General features: G+C 41.9%; 1 protein-coding gene across 3 annotated transcripts in view; it reads right to left on the bottom strand.

Annotated features, from left to right (window-relative positions):
• ATP2C2 (ATPase secretory pathway Ca2+ transporting 2) overlaps window positions 1-20,640 on the bottom strand; it is a 52,711-nt gene that overhangs the window by 12,184 nt on the left and 19,887 nt on the right. For 2 of the 3 annotated variants that reach the window (XM_065567280.1, XM_008168644.4), the window contains exons 2-16: window positions 18,622-18,732; window positions 16,812-16,928; window positions 14,673-14,762; window positions 14,301-14,336; window positions 14,130-14,191; window positions 11,419-11,527; window positions 11,182-11,331; window positions 11,005-11,073; window positions 10,473-10,548; window positions 10,197-10,263; window positions 7,629-7,753; window positions 4,155-4,252; window positions 3,113-3,214; window positions 1,970-2,059; window positions 278-379 (exon numbers count right to left, since the gene is read on the bottom strand). In XM_065567280.1, coding sequence (XP_065423352.1) covers window positions 278-379; window positions 1,970-2,059; window positions 3,113-3,214; window positions 4,155-4,252; window positions 7,629-7,753; window positions 10,197-10,263; window positions 10,473-10,548; window positions 11,005-11,073; window positions 11,182-11,331; window positions 11,419-11,527; window positions 14,130-14,191; window positions 14,301-14,336; window positions 14,673-14,762; window positions 16,812-16,928; window positions 18,622-18,732 — 1,404 coding nt within the window. The remainder of the gene's footprint in view (window positions 1-277; window positions 380-1,969; window positions 2,060-3,112; window positions 3,215-4,154; window positions 4,253-7,628; window positions 7,754-10,196; window positions 10,264-10,472; window positions 10,549-11,004; window positions 11,074-11,181; window positions 11,332-11,418; window positions 11,528-14,129; window positions 14,192-14,300; window positions 14,337-14,672; window positions 14,763-16,811; window positions 16,929-18,621; window positions 18,733-20,640) is intronic. The other variant, XM_065567279.1, reaches the window with a different exon arrangement.

Raw genomic sequence — 20,640 nt, 5'->3', positions numbered from 1 at the left:
GATTTTTTACTAGCTGTTTGCAAAACAGGATGAATTTTTCTCAAAAATTTACATTGAAATCTCATCCTGTTTTTTTTTCAGTGCTATCCACAATGTCAAAACAAAAGGTCATTGAAATGGTGGCTTTTGAAAATTATGATGTAATTTATGAAAGCACCGTCTACCTGTGTCTGAAATCCTTTGTATGGCTACTGCCTAATAAACTTCACTTCATTTCCATTGGCATTTACATACAAGATAGGAAACACGAAGCCAGTCTATATAACTGTTGTTGTACCTGATTTTTCAGCGTGCATTTTACTGCCATCCACTTTTGCTCCGAGCTAAATGGAATTTCCTTCTTTCTTATATAAATATCTTTTATATCACTTAATTCCATCTAAAATAAGGAAATTAAAAATATTATTGTAATACTAAACAATGCTAGTTTTTGCACATATTCTGTATAGCACTTTTACGTACCGTGAGTTACCAACATTAAACAATGATCACATGTCTTTATGCGGTAGTGTTTTACAGATGAGGACAGAGAAGCAAAGCGAGAGATTAAGGCCCACAGTTTCAGAAGCTTTTGCTTATCTGGGCTGCCTAATTTGATATACCTTAAGCCTGTATGGAGGTTTGTCTAAAAGATCTGCTCTAGGAATTATTTTGGGGAAGTTCTATGGTTATGCAGAAGGTCAGACCAGAAGATCCCAATGGTTCCTCCTGGCTTTAGAATTTATGAAAAGCCCAATTTTCAGAAGTGCTAAGTAGCCATGATGCTCATTGACTTCATCTGCAGTTGTGGATGTTCAACTCTGAAATTCAGGGCCTTGGTGTCTTAATCCGGGCATGCAGAAATTAATCAACATTTAGGCCTATGTAGCTTTCCCAAGTCTGTGTCAAAGCTCAGAATAGAAACCAAAATTCCTGACTCCCGGTCTTGTGCTTTAATTACAGGACCATAGTTCTGTTGATTCATACACATTCCACCCTTCAAAAAAGAGGGAGATTGCAAATAATGAGCTATGGTTTCATTTATTTCCTGTAGCCTCAGCTTAGAAAGGAACTTGAACTCCAAAAAGCCCCCTCAGGGTCTTCCTCTAGTGAGCTGACAACTTGAAAAACAATTCAATTTAAAAATACATTCTGTCCAAATCGTGACATATTGATTCATATTTAACATGCTGAATATCACGTAGTCAGATAAGCCATGCCCTGCACTTAAGTTGCTACATTCCGAAGATTCCATTTTGGGGTGTGTTTCCTGCCACTGGTTTTGACCGCTTTGTAAAAATCACTCAACTCTGGTACTTTTCCAAATCACAATGGTAGCATTCCTACAGGTAAAAGTGACTACATAAGGTGCAATGCAGTGCTAAATCAGGCCCATTATTTGTGGTGGACAATATTTTGCACTCTAGACAAGAAGGTCAATAGAACATTCAATAGAGTTTGTTTTTCCACAACTGTAGGAAAAAAGGTAAGAAAGTAACAGATGACAAAAATACAAGAAAACGATATGCCATGACTTCTAATTTGGCTTGTGCCTGTTCATTTGTCTGCTGTTTTTTCACTGGTGTCTGCAGAACAATGGAAAGGAGTCTGATTCCAGCCCAAAAGAAATTCATTGTGCAGTGTAATTACACAAACCAGCCAAGTAAAACCCTTATTTCTATAGCATGGAAACGTTTGCCTGTGGCAGCAGGTGTACAGGCGTGTGTGTGTAAGCTGGGGTATAGGGGACAAAGATTCTTGCAAGAAGGACCAAAAAGAAGCAAGAAGAATCTGAAGTCAGTCTGTTCAATTACTGGCTACAATTAATAATGTCCAATGAATTCAGTTTATTTTGCAAGTTTCTGGGTTACTAAAGGATCATATTCTCTCTCTTTCTCCCCCGTGCTTAGCTATTATTTTACTGCCTACACAGAACCTGACCCTAGTTTGAAGAAATCTGCAACAGACAAACAAATATAAGAAACCCTACCTTCATTGCCAGCACAATAAGGGCTCCCTCCGTTGGCTGACCCATCACAGTATTTTTTCTGATAATAGCATTATTAGCGACACAGCCAGCCTAAAAGTGATATATTTGCATACATTATGTTTATATAAAATATTATACATTACATATCTCCCTCTAATGAATTGGTAAGATATCGCAGAGCTATAATGGCTGCATTGTGACAACTTTCAATTCATGTCAAGTAGAGCGAAACTAAGGAGGTGGGGTCCAGATCCAGGGTAGGTTAAAACCCAAGGTCAGCATTTGGCATCAAGGCTGAATTTGAGAGCTAAGGATCAAGTTCAGGGGCACAACCATCGCATAATATTTTGGATCAAAATACCAGCAATTTCACAAGATGGCTCTTGCACTTTTCCACCCTTTTGAGGCCCTTCCAAATCGGTAGAACTGGTAAAAATGTTTAATATTTCAAATTTTGAAAAATGAACAAGAAAATGTTGGACTATATTTTCATGATTTCCCCCTCTTTGAATCAGCTCTACAAATCAGACCTGGAAAGATTAGTCCCTTCTAATTGTGGCTTTAACATGCAATATAAATCTGAGGGGTGGGTTTGGATCTAACCCTTCCCAAAATTGAAAGGCGATGAAATCTGAGGTTCCAGTTCAGGCCATTTGCACATGCAAGTATCTGATTTCCGCATACAATGGTGTGTGCAAAATTAGTAGTAAAATTGCACATGCGTGTCTATAAAAATCAGATCCCCGGGACCCTTTGAAATCAATGCAGATTTTGCCTAACCAGCTGGCTGTATTTTGGAATTGTAGCTACTCTAAACAAACAAAAACGTATAATGTTAATTGCTCCTTGCTCTATGCATCACCCCTGCACAAACTCTCATCCAAAACTGCACAGCATTTCTGCAAGCCAATGTCTCTGGCCTCTCCCTAGATATTTCTGATGATTGTCACCTGCTATAAATCACGGTCATGTCTGATATAGTAACTGCACAAAACCCTTCTTTAGGTCCTCTTGCTATAGCAAGGACATGTTCAATTAGAGTCAATAAAAAGTGCAGTTTCAGTAACATTCATCGTACAAGGAGAGCATCATAAATTATAATCGAGTGAAAATGGAGTAGTTTGATTCATATTTTATACTTACCTCCACTAGCTTTCCTACTGAGACATTGGAAAATTCTTTAATCACTTCCTTTGATGGTAACAGACATACACTTCCTTTCCCACTGTATCCAACCCCGCTCACCTAGGGGGAAATAAATTTGGAAGGTACATACATAAAATTTCCCAGCGTCTAGCTGAAATATAGGACTATCAATATTTTCTCCTTATACAGCACAACATCTCTGGGGACACTTCGGATCTATTTTCAAGGCATGCTGGGATTAATGTGTTTTGCTGGGAGCAATATTTATAGCTAAGGTTGCAAATACTGTAATAATCAAAGTGCAGTACTATCTAGGGACAAGAAAACTCACTTTGCCGTATTTCAGTCCTATTTGTTCATCATGGGTACAGTTCAATCAATGGGCCAAATTCTTAGTTAGGTGCAGCTACATTAGATTTGCTAGCTCAAATACAATATACTAACCTATGCTCCTGTTTTATGATTATTGATTGTTGAAGGTGTGACTCTCCACTGTCTTATATGGTAGTAGTTTACACTCACTATGCATTGGTGTGATGACAACATGTAAGGCCATGGCTAATCAGGCCCCATGGCTATAAAATAAATAAATAAAGGGAGGATCAAGTCAACCTGCTAGAAATTGGTTGAAAATGTTGAAAATGTTTCTGCTCGAAATGCCAACAGCAGCATTAGCACTGGTGGCAGGACCGACTAAATATTCTAACATTTGTGTTTATGCTCATGATATTGCTGGGAGCTTTGCGTGCAAAGCATATGTGATTTCAAACACGCTCTTTCAAGTACAGCATGCTCACTTTGCACGAGCAGCTTCTGTGACGATGGGGCCTCATTCAGCATTCCTTCAACACCCCACTCTCCCATTCATGTCAGTGGGAACTTCAAATGCACAAGGAATAAGCCCGTAGTCTAATATAAAAACAACTTATATAGGCATTGACCATGCAAAGAACTGAGACGGATGGATGTCCAGGACTGGAATTTGCGCAATCTTTTGTGGGCTTGAATGATGAAGTTTATATAATTTCATGGACCATACCTCTGCCTGGAATCCATCTGAGGTTACTAGCTGAGTTACTGTCATCTCATTGGCTGTCAAAGTCCCTGTCTTATCTGAACAGATGACATTGCAGCAACCTGATGGGAGGAACATTTGTTTTTAATCAGAGCTAATACAATGTGCAAATGAGCAACTAGATTAGATGCCATAGAAATGTTATAACGTGTTACTTGTACGTTACAAACATGAGCCGTTACCGGCAAAGATCGATGTGAGAGAAAGAACAAAATACAAAAAGCTGGGTGAGTTTTCTAACCCCTCATTAAGGACTAAGAGAAAACCAGTGCAAACATGTTTGTGCCTCTCCCGTGGCTTGATAAGGCATTGCACTACCATGTATCTGATTTGGGTTTGGGATCTGGTAGGAGACAGCTGTTGGAAGGAAGGTTCCATCACTCTTGAACATCACATGTTGCATGGTTCAGAGAAGGTGTTAAATTTCTGAGGAAGCGATCAGTTTCTCAGAGCTGCAAGGTCAAGACTGACAAGCTGGGAGGAAATATGGGGAAAAAAGATAAAAACCTAGCAGCCTGAGACCAATGATGAGACAGTGGGTGCCCAGGCACCCAAAGACTCACTCAGCAGTTCATCATTCTCTTGGACAATGGTGCAAGGGGGCTCCCAATGACACCTATTTTTGTTTTGGGTCAAGATGGGTTCAAGTCCCTATTCCACCACAAACTTTTTATGGGACCTTGGGCAAGTCATTTAGCCTCACAGGGTATGTCTACACTGCAATAAAACACCCACAGCTGGCCTGACTCAGCTAACTCAGGCTTGCAGGGCCTGGGCTGTGGGCTATAAAATTGCAGTTTAAATGTCTGAGCTCGGAGAGCTACACAACAATTTTATAGCCCCACCACCCAATCCCCTTAAGTCCTTGTCAGCAGACGTGGGCCATCTACGGGTGTTTTGGTGCAGTCTAGACATACCCTGAGACACAGAGGGTATGTCTACACTACCCGCCGGATCGGTAGGTGGTGATCGAGCTATTGGGGATCGATTTATTGCGTCTAGTGTAGACGCGATAAATCGATCCCCGATCGCTCTGCCGTCGACTCCTGTACTCCACCACGGTGAGAGATGGAAGCAGAGTCAACGGGGGAGCAGCGGCAGTCGACCCCGCGCCATGAGAACGCGAGGTAAGTCGACCTAAGATACGTCAACTTCAGCTACGCTATTCTCATAGCTGAAGTTGCATATCTTAGGTTGATCCCCCCCAGTGTAGACCAGGCCTCAGTTCCCTATTTGTACAATGGGGATAAAAGCTGTTCCCTACCTCACAGGGGTGTTGGGAAGATAAATACATTGAAGATTGTGAGGTGATTAGTTATGACAATAATGGGGGCCATAAGAGTCCCTAAGGCAGATAGGATGCTGAGAGAGGCAATTCCACATTCAAACTCTGCTTTGAAATAATAAAACATTCAATACAAATACAATACAATTCAACACAAATTCTGGACCTGATTCTCATTTACACTAATGCCTCTTTGCACTGCACTGACAATTTAAGCAGAGTTAGAGTAGGAGTGAATTAGACTGATGCCCATTTTAGGGCCAGTTTACACTGCTACCACAGTACAAAGAGGCTTTAATGTAAAGGAAAATCAGGTCCTCTAATTTTAGTCACTTAAATGGACGGAATCATTTCCACCGGAGGTGGCAAAATGGGTTGAGCTCAGATACGGTGATGATGACGAGGGCCGTATAAGAACCCAGACAGAAGAAAACAGATTGGCCTGTGATTAAGTTAATTGCAATTTTGAAGGATTAGTGCAGAGCAAATCATTATCTTTAATTAGTCTGAATTTAATTATTTACAGAATTAAATAAAAAGTTGAATGAAGGACAAATGCTCTTTACAAATGTTTTGTAGACTTGTGTCATTAACAAGTAGGAGAACGTTGCTCCTTGTAATGCTTGGACATTATCACAAAGGTCCTAGTTATTGTCTGAAAAGGCCCATTTAGGGCTTGCACTTTTAGAATCCAATCAATTCTTTATGAGGTTGGGGCAGGCAGCTCCACATGTCCTGGCGTTAGAGTCAGTGCAGATAAGATGGAGAAAAGGGTGAGAGGACTCTGTTGTTGCTTAGCAAACAAGGTCCCTGATCCTGGAGACCTAACAAGGGCAAAAAGGAACACAATTTGGGGGAGGGATAGCTCAGTGGTTTGAGCATTGGCCTCCTAAACCCAGGGTTGTGAGTTCAATCCTTGATGGGGCCACTTGGGATCTGGGGCAAAATCAGTACTTGCTCCTGCTAGTGAAGGCAGGGGGCTGGACTCAATGACCTTTCAAGCTCTCTTCCAGCTCTAGGAGATAGGATATCTCCATTAAATTATTATAATTGCTTTCAATATCAGGGAGATAAACCCCAGGGAGAGAGAAGAACCATTTAAGCTAGGGACAACGTTGGCAGAAGAACAAATGGGGCTAAACTGGCCATGAATAAATTTAGGCTGGAAATTAGAAGATTTTTTACCATCAGAGGAGTGAGGTACTAGAACAGCCTTTCAATGCAAGTAGAGGAGGCAAACCACCTAACTTGTTTTAAGATGGAACTTGATACATTTATAAATGGGATTATGAGACAGGGTTGCCTGTGATAGCCAGGGACTGGACTCAGAGAGCCAGGAGGTCCCTTCCAGTCCTATGTTCCGTGTTCCTCAGTCAATGGGAGTTATATCTGTGTCATAAATGCCGGGTAAGGCTCCCCAGTAGCCAGGTGAAGCTGCATGATGCTGTCTTGTGCTTCTAGACCCTTGTAGTTAAATGCATTCCATCATCAGCATTTAGAGTGGTGCTCAATAAAGGAAATCTCTGTTTCCCCCTATGCAATGTTCCATACTAACCAACAGGGCCAGGGACCCTACTAGGAGACAGTGATTTTGGGGGTGCCAATGTGAAGAGGAGGCAGAGGAGTATCAGTGAGGTGGGCAGGTAGACAGGGAAGAACAGCAGGTGAGTTGGCCTATACCATTGTGCCGGTTGCTCTAGTGCAGGGGCAGCAGCTTCCTTCCAGCCAGGTACAGGACAGGAGAAGCATATGGACCAACAGAGTGGGACGGAAGTGAAGAGGCAGGCCTGGGTCCATGAGCAAGATAGGTAGGTCTTAGGAGGAAAGAACAGCTGGTCAGGGACAGCCAATTCCATGGAAAGAAAGGGTTACCACAGCACATTAGCCTTTTGATCTTGGCAGTGTTCCTGGTATACCACGTTAGTGGCCCTTGGGACTAAAGGAAGAGGATGAAGAACATGGTGGGGGGTGAAGAGGAAGAGAGACAATTTTAAAGAATTTGGGTTATGGGGTTGCTCCAGCCCTTGGTTCAAATCACACCAACAGTCCCCTGGGTTATCTAAGCAAGCTAGTAGCCAATTTAGTTGCAGATTTGTATAGACTGGACAGATGCATACATGGCTTTGTTTTGGTTTGACCATCATCAGCCTTACCTAGAGTTTCTACTATGGGCAGCTTCTTCACAATCACTCTTTTCTTGGCCATCCTTAGAACGCCCAGCACCAGTGTCACCGTGACCACAATGGGCAGCCCCTCTGGGATGGCAGCCACAGCCAGGCTGGGTTGCAATATAATAAAAGAATAGGTTTCCAGTTACAATGTGTCACACCACAAGGCGCTGCACCCAAGCATACACTCGAACATGGCAAATAAGCATTTCCAAAAGGCATGAATGTCCTCTCGAATATGATGGTCTGGAATGGAAATCTTGTGACAGTTGAATATTAACAGCTCGAATTCCCAATACATAATGTACAATAATCCTCTACATGTCCTTCTCCATTTAAATGAGTCCGAAGAGCGAGCACAATTTTGAACATTGCCAGGGATAGTTCATTTCCTTACATCTGGGAATTTGGGATTTTTAATCTCTGAAGATAAAGTTTCAACCTTGCTTGGCAGCATGTTCAATCATACCCACTGACCTCCTCTCCTTGATGCATCAAAGCTATTCTCGGAGAGTTAATTCTATTCTGAGCAGCCTGGACTCCCAAATGATCTCTTGGTGCCGTAGGCTATGTCTACACTACAGCCGGGATCGACGCGCTGAGATCGATCCACCGGCAGTTGATTTAGCTGGTCTAGTGAAGACCCACCAAATTGACATCAGATCGCTCTACAGTCGACCCCTGTACTCTATCCATGATGAGAAGAATAAGGTAAGTCAACGGGAGAATTTCTCCCATCAACCCCCCCCATGGTGTAGACCACGCGGTAACTCAACCTAAGGTACGTTGACTCCAGCTACGTTATTCACGTAGCTGGAGTTGTGTAGCGTAGGTTGACTTACCGCAGCAGTGTAGACATAGCCCTAGTAAACCAGACTGGCATCTGGCACTGTGCACAGTTATGCCAAAGAAAATATAAACTGACAATCATTTTATAACCCTCTGTTGTTCTGTAGGCAGGTACGAATGGGTCATAAAGGATATCTGCTGTTATAAGGCAATAAATGTTTATATTAAACATAAAAACTAACTCAGGATTAAAACATAGGTTAAGGCAAACATTTGCAAAAGTGACTACTGATTTTAATTGCCTGAATTTCCGGGTGTCAAATTGCAGACAACTCGGGCAGGCTCAGTTTTCTGGGGTGATTAGTACTGAGGCTGGCCAGAAAGCAACCATTCCATTTTGCGGAAAATGCTGGAACTTTGAAATTTGTTTTCATTTAGATAAGGAGTGAAACTGAGACCTTTGGAAATTTTTTCACAAAAAAATGAGAGCAAAAGACCCCAGAATAGCCAATAAACCGGTGGTCAGACCCACTGGCTTGGGATGTAGTAGACCCAGATTCAGCCCCAAGTGGAGCCAGTTGGAGCTTTGTGTTTCAGCACCTTTGAAATTCTTAGGCAAGAAATGCTGACAAACTCTTTTCTCCTTTGTCATCAATGTCCCCCTAGCCATTGTGAGTATGAAACTGAACTACTTTAGTTTCTTCCATGCTGTCCTCCATCCATATTTTTATTTCCACACAGTGCTAGATAATGAATAATCTTAGAGCTATGGCAACACTAAAGGATACATTTTCCAAATATTACTCAAACAGATGGTTTATAGTATTTGATTAAGGGGTTGTGCATGTATTTCCATGTGTCAGGTATAAATGTAATATTCCTGGCTTTATAAACACGTCAGAGATTGGCGAACATTTGCAGATGTAATATTCCTCTTAATTTAGCATAGACACTAGAACAATGGCCATACTGGGTCAGAGCTATGGTCTATCTAGGCCAGTATCCTGTCTCAGACAGTGGCCAGTGCCAGATGCTTCAGAGAGAATGAACAGAACAAGGCAATTTTGAGTGGTCCATCCCCTGTCATCCAGTCCCATCTTCTGGCAGTTGGAGGTTTAGGGACAACCAGAACACGGGATTGTATCCCTGATCATCTTGGCTGAATAGCCATCGATGGGCGTATCCTCCATGAACTTATCTAATTCTTTGTTGAACCCAGTTATACTTTTGGTCTTCACAACATCCCCCAGCAATGAGTTCCACAGGTTGACTGTACATTGTGTGAAGAAGTGCTTGCTTGTGTTTGTTTTAAAATTGCTGCCTACTAAGACGTTGCAGGACTTTTATGGCAAGGATCAAGGTAGGGAAGGCTATGCTTATGAGGATGTCTTCCAAGGCACTGCTCAGTGGAAATATGTTCATGGCAGAATTTGGACATTAGTGAAATTATGCACCAGTCTGTTTCCCCCCTCAAATAAAATAAAATAAAAATAAAATAAAACCTCAAGCTTTCTTTTGTTCCTTCATTTGTCATGAAATGAATAGTAAGGACAGATTCTACATTCACAGAAATCAATGGTAAAACTCCCATTAGCGTCTGTGGTGCAGAACCAAGCCACATATTAAGAGACTAACACAAGTACTGAGGTTTTTTTCCCCCACAGAAAGAAGTGCCCTCCATTGTCTCAAGCAACCTCTTAAATGCAACCACTCAGCGGGACATGTTTCACTGTAATAATAAAAAGAGTTCTTTCCAATTCTCACCTCACTCCAATAGTGAACATACTGAGAAGATGCTTTCCTTGCAACCAGCCAATCAGCATTATTAAACCTAGGAGAGGGGAGGAGAAGCCAGTTGAAAAAAATGGAAGTTAAGGATCTGTGAGGGATTTCAAGAGATTTCTCATCTCAAGGCCAGACACTCAAAAATGGAGGCACTCTACATGAAAGGGCCCTTTCGAAAAAGTTGCTTCAGGGACACAGGAATACATTCGTAATGGAATGCATCATAGTTTATACAGAGCATTCGGGCAAACTCACCAATGATGCAAAAGGAGAAAAGGGTAAGTTGTTTCCCCAGTTTATCCATGCTTTTCTGTAGAGGCGTTTTAGGGGTCTGGAAATGTGAAGAGAAAAATTGGTTTCTGTTATGTAAAATGAGGTGAGTGAGTAGAATCAGTGACAAGAAATACAGCCATAATTATTATCACTGGAGCAACCCCAAACTGAGATCGGGGGCTTATTGTGCAGGAACTGTACACCATATACACAGTGAGAGAAAAATGCCCATTAAAGAGTTTATAATCTCAATAGACAAGACAGAAGCATTAGTCAGTTCACAGATGGGGACCTGAGGCATAGAAAGAATAAATGACATGCCCAAGGTCACCAAAGTTTGTGGACTTGAACCCAGCTCTCTTAAATCCTACTGCAATGCCTGTAGCTCATGACCACCCTCCCTACAAACAGCCCTTTGACCTCCAGTATTTGAGTAACAATATGGAGACTCGGGTCCCACGACAGTACCACACAATTCTGTACCAACAAAACAAACAGAATTCTTGTCCCTTACCTCTTCCGCTTGCATCAATTTAAACACCTCTCCAAACTGTGAGTTTTCGCCAGTTCCAATAACTATCCCCTGGATTAGGAAAATAGCAATGAGAATCATGCAAAATACTGACCTTACTTAAAAGCTTCTCTAGCTATTGTCTAGAGGTGGATGATATGGAGAGTAGATAGGACTCACTTTTCCCTTCCCATATCGCACCAGTGTTCCCATGAAAACAACATTACTCAGCGTTGTTAGGTCTCCAGCTTCCAGTAAGGGATCATCTGTCTTACTGCAAGGCTCAGCTTCTCCAGTAAAACTGGATTCGTCCACCAACAGGTCTGTAACCTAATTAAAAATGTAACTCTGTGGAGCCTTTATCACAATATAGACGAGCAAACCGATGTTATCATTTATGTGTGAACTGGTGTTTACCTCTATCAGTCTGATATCTGCAGGAACCCTGTCTCCAATAGAAAGACACACAACGTCTCCTGGGACCAGGTCTCGGGCGAGAAGATGCTGCAGTTTTCCTTCCCTTATGCTGCATTGCATTGAGAAAATGATACTATTTAAATAGGCCAAACAGCATGCTAGGCAAATATAAGGAGCAGGTCCTTGCCCCAGAGATATTCTGATCTAAATAAGAGTTTATCATCTAACTAAGAATGAGGAAAGGAGATTATATTCCTACCCCAAATTTAGTTTTAATGCACAAACACATGGGTGGATTATAGAAGCTTTAGATTTCAGTAATAACGTACATTTAACCTGAATATCCTGAATTGGAGTGCTTTCCCCCCTGTTTGAACTTTAAAGACTGCTTACAGGCTGATGCAAGGAACTATCATACTTGGCAAGCTGTTTAAAGGTAGAATTACTGAATTGGTGTTTTTCCATGTTGTTGTACTAAATGTTCACCTTTGAAAAGATTAGGTGCCCACTCTCTGAAATTCATTGGAGGAAATAGGCAAAGGTAACCAGAGTATTTGTAAGGTACAAAGTTCTAGGACCATTGAAGTAGAAAAGGCCACGCCTCGTTTTTGACACAATAATTATAACCTCAATATGATCCATTTATTTGTATTGGTCATGACAGAGCTGATTTTCAAAGTATGAAAGACACAAGTATGATGTTGCACTCCATATGCTTTATGAATGTGAATATGATGTAACTGGAATATGCTTTATGCCAGCGGTCGGCAACGTTCGGCACGCGGCTCGCCAGGGTAAGCACCCTAGCGGGCTGGGCCAGTTTATTTACCTGCTGACGCCTCAGGTTCGGTCGATCACGGCCCCCACTGGCCGCGGTTCGCTGTCCCGGGCCAATGGGGGTGGCGGGAAGTGGCGCAGGCCGAGGGATGTGCTGGCCACGGCTTCCCGCCACCCCCATTGGCCCGGGATGGCAAACTGCGGCCAGTGGGGGCCGTGATCGGCTGAACCTGCCGCATCAGCAGGTAAATAAACTGGCCCGGCCCGCTAGGGTGCTTACCCTGGCGAGCCGTGTGCCGAACGTTGCCGACCCCTGCTTTATGCAAAAGGTCTCTGGTAAGGTATCATTACAAAGGTTATAACCTACTGAATATATTCATCCTATTTGTATGAATGTATCATTCTTGTATCTGAAGCTAGAAAAATGAAGTGTAACTCTGGGGTCCTATTGTAATTATGCAAAATGTTGGCCATGAATGGTAGTTTAAAATCTTGATGGCTCCCATTGACTAGGACAATTGGTTGTAAATGGCTGTTTATTTGCAAACCTTCCAGGGTACGTGTGGGCCAGCCCTTTAGAAAATGGAGACTGGGGTCTCACAGGACATGTGAACACGTCACATGATACTGGAACCCATCTTAAACCTGGTGCTTTTCCATTTAGAAGGCGGGGTGAGGACCCAGAGAGACAAAGGATTCCCGCCTTATGCCAAAGCTATAAAGGGGGGTGGAGCAGAACAAGGGTGGTCCCAGTCATGAGAAAGCCCTTGCTTTTCAACTAAAATGCCTGCTGGAACTAATGGGGACTGTACCAGGGGAAAGGACTGGGCCCTGACTAGGAAGGAGTCTAGTCTGTGAAAGAAGCTTATTGGAACATCTCTGAGGGTGAGATTTACTTGGGTGTATGCAAATTCCTAATATGCACACCAATGGGCCAGGTCCTTCAATCCATTAGAGTTGCTTTTTGTGAGTCTCCCAGGGCAAAGGTACCCTAATGCCAGAGAATATGGCCAGCGGAGGATTCTCCCTGTACTGGGGAATCATCAGATAGTATAAACGTGCTGTAGTGACTCCTTTGCCAGTCCCTCCAGCTTCCAGTTTAGGGGGGTTGCATCCAAGGAAAAGGGGACATGTCTGGGCCATCCTTACACTTCAGAAATTTCCAGATGATGGATTTATCCTTGGGGGATGGGGGGGGGGGGTGTCACTGGCAGCTGGTACAACCCAGTACATATGTATTACAGACAGCAGTGGTGCAAAGATGGTACACGGGGGGGGGGGGGGGAGAGGGGATTAGTTCAAGGATTCAGTCACAGGGCCAAAAAAAAAAAGGAAATGAAAATAAGATAGATGTGTATAAAATAGGATGAGAAACCCTACTTTTCCCCCTAGGGCACGTTAGTGGGGGTTGGGAAGCCTAACAAATATAGTAGGATCATTTCTCAGCCCATCAGGCACAAATGCCAACCTGGGATTGATGGTTATTTACATATGCTCACTGGCAAAATTTTGTTTACTGCACAACTCAGAAACCAATATTTGACTTGCAGGTGTAGCTGGACTCTCAGTCATATTGACTGAAGCTAGCTCGTCCCTTGGATCACATGTAAGGAACCTTTGGCTAGTCACATATAAACCCCATGCTAATCACCGGGGCTCAAACCCAGGAACATAAGCACCGAAACACGAACTTCAGCTATCTCTGCTAAAGGAGAATTCCTGCAACTGTGAGCACTAGGGCAAGTCATAAGAGGGTGATATAATTGCATGCACTAAGGCAATGTATTACCAACTGGACACCCGTAAAATGCCCCATCCAGAGACAGTTATCAGCAATTCATTACATGCACAAGCATCAGAATTGTTGCCTTCATTATCTGGCTTTTCCCCCACAACCTGAACTAAAAGAAAATGAATACCTATGCATGACTTACCAGTTGCATTCTGGGGGGACTAGTTTGTTGAGCTCTTCCAAAGAGTTTTCAGAGCGATACTCCTTATGAGAGAGCAGCATAAAACTAAGTTACAAAAGCAGGATTACTCCAAATGGGCCATAAACTGAGATGCAGAGCTCTGCTGCAAAGTTAAGGATTCTTAGGACATACCTGAATGAAGGCCACTGTAACCACAATTAGTACTGCCTAAGGAGAAAGAGGTATTAAATTCATAGGCATATTAACTGCAGCTAATGCAGTGCTTGCATTACAGGTGATTCTGAGATTCTAAGGCCAGAAGGGACCACTGTGAGCATCTAAGTCTGACCAAAAGCCATAGAACGTCCCCAAAATAATTCCCAGAGCAGCTGTTTTAGAAAAAACATCCAATCTTAATTTAAAAATTGCCAATGATGGAGAATCCTCCATAAACCTGATCCACTGATTAATTGCGCTCACTGTTAAAACGGTACGCCTTATTTCCTGTCTGAATTTGTCTAGCTTCAATTTCCAGGTGATTCCACTTTCAGGTGAATAACTTACCACTGCAATACTCACAGCATCCTCATATTCTTTAGTAATTACACTTACTAAAGCAGAAGCCAGCAGCAATAGAATGAGTGGATTCTTAAACTAAAAATAAATAAATAAATAAAATCAGAGATTTTGGTTCAAAAAAACATTTTATTTTAAAAAAATAAGACTCATTAGTTCCCTGTTAATGACACATTTTAATGATGGACTTCTTTACAAATAAGAAGAAACATGTAATTGAGATAAAGAATTCCTTTAATTAGTGCTACTGCGTCATTCTTGCAAATCAATAGGAACTGTTGGATGCTCGGGTCTTTTGAAAATCTGGCCACTTATTTAGGGATCTAAATATGGATTAAATCTTGACCTCACTTAGTAACCACTGGAAGCGATGTAATTGAGTTAAGTAAGATAAAGAAAAGAAACTCTTCCCGCCCCCCATGGGTTATGAAGATACACCTTAGAGGAAGTCAATCGTGAAACTCAAGTCCTTAGTTCCCATTCTTAACAAAAGATTGGGCATAGATGCATAAAATACAGTAAGTGAAAGGAGCCAGGCCATTGTGAAATTTAAAAATGCATGTTACGGGTCATTCAAATTTATGAGTGTGAATTGTGTACTCCAACAAGTAACACTTTCAAGGAGACTGAAGGGTTGTTAGAGAGCATGACAGTACTAAAAAATCCATTCTGTACCCTCAAAAGAAAATCCCTTGTTAAAAGGGTCAAGCAGGTGAGGGGCAAAGCACCAATGTGTCATTTTTAATTAGGTGCAAAGAATGCTTTAGAAACAAGCTTAGAAAATTTACTTATGGTTATATGAAGCTGCTTAAAGGACACTGAATAAGTAGGAGGGGGGGTGAAATCAGTGAAACAAAAATGAACCCTTAAATAAAATAAACAAAATTTACAATCCTTAGGATCCATCTAAAGTGAAGCCAAAGACAAAACTGATTAGTAAGAAAAATCAAAACAATAAATCTCTATCAAAAAATAATCCCAGTTCTGGTAAAAGCTCCAAGGCACAGACGAAAGTTACATTCAGCTTGTGAGATCCGTTAATACACACGAGATTCCATGTGCACCTAATGAAGGATAACTCAGCCTAGGAAGAATAAGATTAAAGACACCACCCCTATAGTTTGTTTCTTGCATTATTTGAATCACTCGATCTTCAAAGTGATATCGCAATATTGCATTTATTACACTAGCACAAGAGCTGAAATTAACTTTCATCTGAGCTTTAAACTTCATCCTTTCTTGCTGAAGATTTAGTGCTCATCAGTTTCATTCACTGAAATGTGTCGTAACTGAAATCAGAATATGTCCCTGTTATCACTTTCTTTATACAACCTGTCATTCTTTTATCACTGGCCTGAGAAGGAAATGGATATTGTTATTCAATAACAATATTGTTATTGTTTTGCAGCTGGTGCAAAGAATGATAAGGCTCTTGATTTATACACAGCGTACAGCCTCTTAAGAAAAGGGTGGATCTTTAAATCTATCTCCATGTAATACAAATATGGACCATGATCTTGCAATGATTTCCCCCCAGGCTCAGTGGGTCCCTGGGTCTCTATGAAGAGCTCATTGCTGGATTGGGGCTGTGAAAGTGAAATGAATTATATTAAAGAAATAGAATAAATTAAAGAATCCTGTATGTACCTTTAAGTAGAAATGAGAAATGCTGCAATCCAGGTGTCAGGAAAGCAGACGTTAACTGTTAATCAATTGCTCCATGTAAGGGTGATTGGTGAAGCATTAGCCTTAGATCGATAAGAGTTAATAAGGAAGCAGGATATGCATATTGTGCCCCAGGCAAATTTTACCATTTTGCTCTCTCTGTCCCTTTGTTTAGTTTGCACCCTTTTATCTGTATAAATAAGACTGTTTGAATCTTGCATGGTGCTCACATTAGCTGAGTGTTATTAGCAGAGCGCTGTGCTAATAAAACAGAGTGGTCTGACAAACTGAGTCCTGAGTTGAACTTTGACAGTGCCATAGAAAGCCATACAATTTCTAATATACGGAAGTGCTCAGATCCAATCAGAACAGATTTTCTCACTGTTGAGTACTACTGCATACCACAGAAATTTGAAATCGCCTTTTAATGGGCTGCACCATAGCTACACATGTAATCCTTACCTGGTCTAGATATTTCTTCCATATTGGTTCTGTATTATCTACTATAAACTCATTCCAGCCATGTGTTATTCTGCGTTGTAGCACAGAAAATTCCGAGAGTCCAGTTTGTAAATCAACCTGGCGAGAGATTAAAATCAGTGTAATATGATCCAGGAAAACTGCATCATGCAATCAAGCTGCATTCAAAATAATAAATAAATTTGGCCAGAAGTTCAGGTCTAATATTTGACCAAGTCTTACAGCTTTCATTTATCTGTGTGGGGTGTACAACACTGACCAAATATCCAGAACGATCAGACATGAAAAACAACAATAAAAGAGAACCACTGCTTTTGTACCAACCACAAATCTTTGGAAGCTACTATCATAGATCCAGCAGAGGGAGTACAAATTCATTAACAAATCCTATTTCCAGTAGGGTGACCAGACAGCAAGTGTGAAAAATCAGGATGGGGTCGGGGGTAATAGGAGCCCATACAAAAAAAAGCCCCAAATATCGGGAACGTCCCTATCAAATCGGGACATCTGGTCACCCTAATTTCCAGATTTGTGATGCCATTTGATGAATGACAAAATAAAAATCAACTAAGAAAATAACTAACTTCTAGGTTCAGTAGAAACACAAGAAAAAATAGTCAATGTTTTGCCAAATAAAAAAAAGAACAAACAAACATGGAAATAAATTGTGTCTGCAAGTTTGAGAGATGGCAGCAGTGGAGAACAAACTAAACATTAAAAACTAGATAAAATACTCAGTACTACAATATTCCCTGGTCCCTAGCTTTAGCAGATCAGCATTTCCTAGATTTCTATCCTCCAGCATATTCTTTCCATACATATATGATCATGTATATATATTCCTTACATCATATTATTCGTTTTTCCTCATTGCAAACTGTAATATAAATTGAGTATTTAAAATATTCCTCCAGAGGCAGAATGCAATCCAATGTTCCTTCCAGGGAGGTGTGTATGTGTGCTTTCCCCCACATCATCTCTTACACATGGCTATGTGTAAATCACATGATCCAGGCCCAGTGATAGCCCTATGTGATGTTTCAGGGACTCATCTATGGTTCTAGAGCCATGATATGAATATCATTGATTTAGATGCTAGGAATGCTGTGGGACTAAGGGAAGAAAATGGGGCCATATGAGTGTAAACTGGGTATAAACTGGACATGAATTAATTTAGGCTGGAAATCAGAAGGTAGTTCCTAACCATCATGGAGCAGCTCCCAGTAGGAATAGTGGGGGCAAACCACCTAACAAGTTTTAAGATGGAGCTTGATAAATTTATGAAAGGGATTACATGACAGGGTTGCTTGCAATAACAAGGGACTGGACTTGATGACCCAGCAGGTCCCTTCCAGTCCTGTGTCCTACATACACTAAGATTTTATGACAAATTTGCTTGAACTGAGCTGGGACAGAGTGTCACACCTGAAGAGCTGTGCATCTTGCATGTAAGTTTGCAGAACTGTGCTAAATCCTCTACCCATTGGTGATGGACCAAGAGCAGTTAGTTGTCTGTGCTGTGCTGTGTGTCATTTGCGGTTCAGAAGTTCACTTAACTCACCATCATCACTGATCAGAACAAAGTCAATCAATTATTCAACTGTTAAGTCTCAGAAAGCCACCCAAATGAAAAGGACAGATCTGAACCCCACCAGATGCATGAGGAAGTTTGCATCTACAACTAGACATGGATTTTACAGGTTGGTCCCCTCTCTGAGTAAAATAATGTGGGATATTTGGGTGAGTCTGTATTTCCACAAAGTGCGGTTATCCATTATGTAATGAGCCTTACATGTAAACTTTTTGCCAAGTCTTCTTTATGGCATTTGCAAGCTTCTTTGGGGGGCAGAGCGGTCACTTCTTTCTCTTGTTCAATTGCTGTCAGCGCCTGTTCTTCATCTCTCTGAGTAATACAGATAAAGCAACTGTTAGGGAAGAAGAACTTAGCTAGTACAGTCATTTCATTAGTTTTTTGGTTCCTCCCTTTATCTGGCCTCTCTCTTTCCTTATCCTTCAGTCATGGAGATCTTCACACTTATCTAACAGTTAAATAATTAACCCTTGCAACCCCTCTCCCCCTCCTGTGGCAGGTACATATTATCAATCTCTGTTTTACAGATGGGAAAAGCAGAGAGGTTAAATTATTTGTCCAAGACCAAAGAGGTAGTCAGTGTCTGAGTTGGAATGTCTGGTCTGACTACTCCTCTGGTCTGACCACTCAGTCATCCCTGAAGGGTTAAAATCCATGTGCATGTTATATAACAACCTGGTATATATGGATTGTGCCAGCTCTTTTTCAGACCCGAAGTCCAGAGTTTGGTCTGGAGACCAGAGGCCTAACTAATAGTGATCAGCTACGAGAAAGCTGGGGTAAACAAAATAACATTGCCTTTACTAAGATCTGCTTGGTTAGTAGAAATGCCAGATGTTGAAGCAATAACTGAATAATTATGTTTCATCCAATGTTTCAAATTGAACAAAGGATCCCTGTTCCTATTGTGTTTCTCCTGAAGGGAAAACAGTCTTCCCACAGATCCAACCTTGAGTTTATGAAATATTGGCACATGTCACTATAATGATATGGCTCCCTTCCAAGGGACCAATGCCCTGCCTTAAGACATAAAGGAGACAATCTCTATTTTCATATGCTTTCACTGTTTCTTTGCTTTATCCCCTAGACATGTACCTGTCGGACAATCAAAGGAGTTACTCCATTCCTATGGACCCCAAATCAGAATTCAACATATATATTTTATACTAATAACATTTTATCAAAGTATTAATCAAATGTTAATTTGCTAACTTGAGACCATGGGCGGAGACATTGTGTAACCTTTTAACCATTGGCTATTGTGCTATCTTGTCTTGCTGCAAAACCTATCCCGGGGTGTGGAACTGCCTACCCCGTCACTTTCCCCCGCCCATGGAAAATCTATATATTTCATTGTAATCAATTAATTGACAGTGTCTCTGAGCCTAATAAGCCAGGTGACACTCCGCCAGCGCTGTGTGTAATAAACCCCTATGCTTTGACCTCTACACGGTGTGGATTTATGTCCTTCAATCCCTATAACTCACAAATTGTTATGCTCCTGAGAGGGGATACAGTCAGCAGCGGCTCCAGGCACCAGCGCTCCAAACGTGCCTGAGGCGGCAAGCCACGGGGGGGGGAGGGGGGGCGCCCTGCCAGTCCCTGCGAGGGCTGCAGTCAGGCAGCCTTCGGCGGCATGCCTGTGGGAGGTCCGCCGGTCCCGCGGATTCGGCGGCAATTCGGCGGCGGGTACGCCGAAGCCGCGGGACCGGCAGCCTGCCTGCTGTGCTTGGGGCGGCAAAAAAGCTAGAGCTGCCCCTGGATACAGTTCCCGCTTGTACTGTGTGTGTGCGCGCATGTGTCCATTTTATGTTGGAAGTGGAAACTTATTCTCCAACAGTTCCAGGAAATCAGCCCATGCCACAGGAAGAGGGGAGGAGAAAGAAAGTAGGAGGTAAATACTTTGCTAAATGCTGAGAAAAACAGCCAGCTGCTTGGCAGTAGTTCCAGGGAGGAGTAGCAAGGGTGTTGCACATAATGGGCTGGAGAGGAAAGAGGCAGAAGGTGAACAAGGCCAGACCTAGTTCCAGAGTCTTCCCCCCAAATAACCAGAAATCCTTCTTGGTACAGAAGAGAGAAGCTGTTCCTGGGAAAGAGAGCTGGTGATTTATTTTAGAGTCAGCTCAAATTAAAGCTCCTTCATGAAGTCCTTGGGAGATGCCTGATGCAAGGAATCGCAAGGCAACCAAGCCAAAAATGGTGCATCTGCAGCAATCACTC

This window comes from Chrysemys picta, chromosome 14 (assembly GCF_011386835.1).
Source record: "Chrysemys picta bellii isolate R12L10 chromosome 14, ASM1138683v2, whole genome shotgun sequence".
In the NCBI taxonomy this organism is placed as follows: domain Eukaryota; kingdom Metazoa; phylum Chordata; order Testudines; family Emydidae; genus Chrysemys; species Chrysemys picta.
This window is presented reverse-complemented; position numbering and strand designations above follow the sequence as displayed.